The 5,627-nt window shown below is 46.1% G+C and overlaps 1 protein-coding gene across 3 annotated transcripts; it reads right to left on the bottom strand.

The window, feature by feature from the left end:
- Positions 1–474: 474 nt before the first annotated feature.
- LOC120660564 (sulfated surface glycoprotein 185-like) lies at positions 475–2,397 on the bottom strand. Of its 3 annotated transcripts, XM_039939134.1 has the most exons (4): positions 2,167–2,397; positions 1,212–1,286; positions 737–839; positions 475–621 (listed from the first exon to the last, which is right to left on the bottom strand). In XM_039939134.1, exons 1-4 carry the CDS (start codon positions 2,390–2,392, stop codon positions 618–620), a joined length of 408 nt encoding a protein of 135 aa, XP_039795068.1. In that variant the 5' UTR covers positions 2,393–2,397; the 3' UTR covers positions 475–617. The 3 variants fall into 3 exon arrangements, with proteins under 3 accessions (XP_039795068.1, XP_039795070.1, XP_039795069.1); XM_039939136.1 differs by lacking the exon at positions 737–839; XM_039939135.1 differs by lacking the exon at positions 1,212–1,286.
- Between the last annotated feature and the right edge of the window lie 3,230 nt (positions 2,398–5,627).

The following is a 5,627-nucleotide window of genomic DNA, read 5'->3' as shown; positions in this document are numbered from 1 at the left end:
CGAAAACTCAACGCAGCCACGAAGAAGGATCACTTTCCGCTTCCGTTCATTGACAAAATGTTAGAACAACTAGCCAAGCACTCCTTCTGATTCCTCGATGGGTACTCGGGTTATCATCAAATCCCTATCCACTACTACAGCCACCCCTATCACCGCCGGTTCTAAAAGTGCATCACCAACGGTTTTGAATACCGTTGGATTTAAGTTGCTGGTGATAGCGGGGCCATCACTGCTGGTTCCAGAACCGGCGGTGATTGAGGGGGTTCATCACCGCCGGTTCATAAACCGGCGGTGATGTGTGCGCCAACTGTGGGTGATGTGCACCCATCACCGCCGGTTCGTATTTGGAACCGGCGGTGAAGACATTTTTCCCATAAAAAATATTTTCATATAATAATATTGCATCATTTGTACAACATATATAATATATAATTATAGTAGCAGAATTCAACCATATGAGCTCATACATCGAGATTAAACAAAAGAGTCCATACAATCACCTCTCAGCCTTCTCTCAGCCAAAGTAGAAATAATTTTCAGATATCTAGTAGAGATGTTGAGAAGTGACTTTTTCTTGTCGATGTCAGGAATATCACTTCTCTCAGCCTTCTCAACAATCACCTGCATTGCACAAATCACCAGAAGTTAGACAAAAGTAACCATGACAAAACTAACTATTGCTGTGAAACGGGCTCTTAATCAATAGAGTCTCAAATGTTGCTAAGTGCAAATTTACATTATCTGCTTCTTAAGGAGAAGAAAATGTCCCATAAAATCCCAGGTACGAAATAGTAACAAATTGACATAAATCAATTGACATAAATGGTAGTACACCTGTTCTGCTAGGAAATAGTAACAAATTGACATAAATCATCATAGTTACTAAATGCAGCTTATAAGAGTTACATTATGCAGTGTGAACTGAAAACCAGTATGACACAGTGTGCCTTTGGATTCAGTCTAGAAAACTTATTATTTGATATAAGTAACTAGATGTTGACAGAAGCACTATTTGAGATTCGAGATGCAGTCATAAAAGAACAAGTGCTACTTATACTAGATCCGAGATGCATTGGTAAAATAAATAACAGGCAAGTACTACTAATACTCGTTACTCACTGCTCGGCCTCTAGTACACAATAAGAAATAGTATTCAAGTACTCGGACTATTAATTGCTAGCGAAATAGTAGGTGATCAACAAAACTAATACCTCTTTTCGTCAGCACGTGGCCCTCGATGTGGCGACGACCGAGTTGCATGTGAAAGCACTGCGTTTTGGGATCACCTTCATGAAAATAAAAAATTTCAGAGGTGTTTTTCATTACTTTCACAAAAATGGAGCCCTCATGGTCATTGCTGACACAGGCATGCATGATGACAATGTGATGGCATTTTGTTTAGATACACACGGTGTCCGGTGTGTGTGATAGCATTTTGTTTAGGTACAAACATATGCATGCATCCAGCCAGCATGTTGAGAGGCTCAGGTGATCTGCTAGTGCTTGATGATTTCTGCTGCCAGCTCACTTGGCGTGGTCACAAGATGTAAGCAACCAAAATTTACAAATCTGCATCTTCTTTTGATCTGAACGACTGAACCATTATACTCCCTCCATTTCACAATATTTGTCAAAGTGTGGTCTAATATTTTTAGCAGCTAGGCGGCATAATATTTGTTATCAGAACCATGTCAAATCTATTCTCATTGGATAGATCAATAGTTCATCTAGCGATCAATAGACCAAGAGTGTTCCAATTTCGCCAAAAAAAAGATACTAGTATATTTAGCCTTTGAGCTTCCTAGGCATGCAGGAAATTATTGTGAATCGGAGGTAGAATATTAACCGGCCAAAAAAGATTTGTAAAGCTTCAATTTCAGGTAAAGCTTATATTGGAAGAACCCGAACCTAATGTAAAGCTTCCTAGCAGGGGCTGATAAGCTTCCTAGCCAAAAAAAAAGATACTTATATTGGAAGAACCCGAACCTAATGTAAAGCTTCAATTTCAGGTACGATAATGTTCCAATGGAGATTAACCGGCTAAGATGCAGAGTCAACTACCATGCTCTAAAGTTTCATATTGAAGAGATGGCTGATAAGCTTGCGGCAAGGATGAGGAACCGAACTGGCAGTGTAAATCCATAAATGTAAGCTATAGTTAACTACCTTCTGCTCGTAGAGGCAGAACGCGACGGCGGCCCGGCGGCTCCTCGCAGGGGCGGCACCGGGACTCGGGGACGGCGCCGGGGCTCACAGATGGCGGCTCCACTCGGGGACGGCGGCGACGGGACTCGGGGGGAGGCGACGGGAGTCGGGGGAGGCGGTGCCGATACTGGGGGGCGGCGCCGGGGGTCGGGGACGGCGGCGCCGGGGCTCGGGGACGGCGCCGCATCTGGATCCCGGGGCGGGGGACGGCGCAGGGGCGGCGGCCGGGCCTCGGCGATGGCGGTGGGGATTGGGGCGCGCGAGGCGCTGCGTCTGGACAGGACCGACGAGATTTGGGGTGCGGGCTGGGGTAAATAAAAGGAAAACAGAGCTACACCGTCGGTCCCAGCCCTCAGCCGGCGGTGATGGGCCTCTACACCGCCGGTCCCAACGGCCACTATGGCCACCAACTTCGAACCCGGCGGTGATGAGGCATCACCAACGGTTCGAAACAAACCGGCGGTGATAGCCCGTTTGCTATGACTAGTTCTGTAGTAGTGATCCATCCCGACGATCAGAGTAAGACCACGTTTACATGCCTCTATGGAACTTATGCTTATTGTAGGATGTCGTTTGGGCTATGTAACGCCCCTGCATCATTTCAACGATGCATGATGTCTATCTTTTCCGACATGATCGAGGAAATCATGGAAATTTTCATGGACAACTTCTCCGTCTATGGAAAAACTTTCGATCATTGTCTCGAAAATTTAGACAAGGTCTTACAAAGATGCCAAGAGAAGGACCTGGTACTCAATTGGGAAAAGTGCCATTTCATGGTCCGTGAAGGCATCGTCCTCGGACACTTAGTGTCCGAAAGAGGAATCGGGGTGGACAAAGCTAAGATCGAAGTCATAGAACAGCTTCCACCTCCAGTGAACGTTAAGGGCATCCGTAGCTTCCTAGGCCACGCAGGGTTCTACAGAAGATTCATTAAGGATTTTTCACAAATCGCTAGACCCCTTACAAACCTGTTGGCTAAAGACGCACCCTTCAAGTTCACTGACGAGTGCTTAAAAGCTTTTCATATTCTTAAAAAAGCACTCGTCTCGGCTCCAATCATCCAACCCTCTGATTGGAGTCTTCCCTTCTAAATAATGTGTGATGCTAGCGACTTTGCTGTTGGGGCAGTTTTAGGCCAAACCAAGGATAAAAAGCATCATGCAATCGCTTACTCTAGCAAGACTCTGACTGGAGCTCAACTTAACTATGCAATCATGAAAAAAGAGCTCCTGGTCGTCGTCTTTGCTATAGACAAGTTTAGATCTTATTTGGTTGGAGCAAAAGTTATTGTTCACACTGATCATGTAGTTTTAAAATACTTGCTTACCAAGAAAGATGTTAAACCTCGTTTAATAAGATGGATTCTCTTACTCCAAGAATTTGACCTTGAAATAAAAGATAAAAAGGGAGTAGAGAATACTGTTGCAGATCATCTATCACGTATGCAGGTTACTAACTTGCAGGAACCTCCGATAAACGACTTCCTACGTGATGACATGCTTCTAAAGGTGACAGACTCCACCCTATGGTACACGAATATTGTAAACTTTATTGTTTCAGGGTATGTGCCACCTGGGGAGAACAAGAAAAAGCTTATCTTCGAGAGTCGTCGCCACCTTTAGGATGATCCGTACCTGTACAGGGTATGCACAGATGGTCTACTAAGACGATGCGTGCCTGCAGCTGAAGCCATGCAAATTGTCGAGAAATGTCACACTGTAGCATACGGAGGCCACTATGGAGCATTCAGAACTCAAGCGAGCATCTGGCAGAGTGGTTTCTTCTGGCCAACGATGTATGAGGACACCAGAGAATACATCTGGAGGTGTTGAAGATGCCAATTGCAGGGTGGCATAACAGCTCGCAACACAATGCCCCTCACTTACAACCTCCAAGTCGAACTGTTCGACATTTGGGGCATTGACTTCATGGGACCATTCCCGAAATTCCAAGATTGCATGTACATCTTGGTAGCTGTGGAATACGTATCCAAGTGGATGGAAGCATTACCGTGCAGAGCTGCTGACGCAAAACATGCCGGAAGATGTTCCAAGAGATCATTTTCCCCTGGTATGGAACTCCACGAATGGTCATAAGTGATGGGGGATCACATTTCATTGACAGAACCTTCCGGAACTATCTAAGAGAGTTAGATGCCAAGAACAACATTGCCACCCCATATCACCCACAAACAAGCAGTCAGGTAGAAACGTCCAACAAACAAATCAAAACTATTCTACAGAAGACCGTAAATGAGATGGGGAAGGGATGGAAAAGTAAACTGCCAGATGCACTTTGGGCATACCGGACAGCATACAAAACCCCTATCAGAATGTCACCTTTCCAACTTGTTTACGGTAAAAAATGTCATCTGCCAGTAGAGCTATAACACAGGGCCCATTGCGCCATTTGGCAATGGAACATGGATTTGAAGCATGCCGAAAAGAATCGACAAATCCAGCTGGCAGAGTTAGAAGAATGGAGAGAGAAGGCCTACCACAGTGCCAAATTTTACAAGGATAGAACAAAAAGATGGAACGACAAGAGGATCAAGCCGAAATAATTCAAACCTGGAGATATGGTATTATTATTTAGTTCCAGGGTTAAGCTCTTCGGCGAGAGCAAGCTCCGGAGCAAGTGGAAGGGACCATACACCGTCGTCAACGCATCTTCACACGGGGCCGTCACGCTCCAAGACGACGACGGTAAGTTATTCAAGGTAAATGGCCATCGTTTAAAAGTTTTTCATATGCCATATAATTCCAGTGAAGGGTTTGATACTATAAACTTAATAGAATTCAATGCTTTTCAAACTCTTCAGCACACAGATAAAACCCGAAACCACTTGCACGTGGGCCATCCCTTGGCCCCTGACCCATGAGAGAAAATTGAGGGTCAGAGGAGCCCAAGTGGGGCCGGCCGAACCCCTGGGTCGGCCGACCCCACCTGGCAGAGAGAGAGCACTTCAAATTTCGTATTTGAAGTCTCTTAAATGGCCACTTTGCATTTTCATACGTACCAGGATGCAGAATGGAAGTTTTCTCCCGGTTTTGCCTTTAAAATAATCCTCTCCTCCTTCTCTCATCCTCATCTCCATTCTTGATCTCTTTGCTCTCTTCCTCTCCACATCTCTAGACAATCCCCATGGCCGGCAAGGTGATCGTCCCATTCAATGAAACCTCATCCACCTTCGCCCTCGAGGGAGAGCCCTCACCAGCAAACCTCGCACTTGCAGCCATGGACATCGACCAGGAGGCCGAGCACATTGCCAAGACACCATTGGCGGTCATCCCTGCACTAGCGTCGGAGGGGATGCCGGGAGGCACCAAAGGGGGGTCGGCTGAACCCCTAGTTTGGCCGAACCCTCAGGGCAGCCCCTCGGCCGCCCGCTCGACACCGCGCGTCATCAGGAAGATCTC

Source organism: Panicum virgatum, chromosome 2N (assembly GCF_016808335.1).
Source record: "Panicum virgatum strain AP13 chromosome 2N, P.virgatum_v5, whole genome shotgun sequence".
In the NCBI taxonomy this organism is placed as follows: Eukaryota; Viridiplantae; Streptophyta; class Magnoliopsida; order Poales; family Poaceae; genus Panicum; species Panicum virgatum.
Note: the sequence above shows the minus strand (reverse complement) of the source record. Positions and strands in the feature narration are given on the sequence as shown.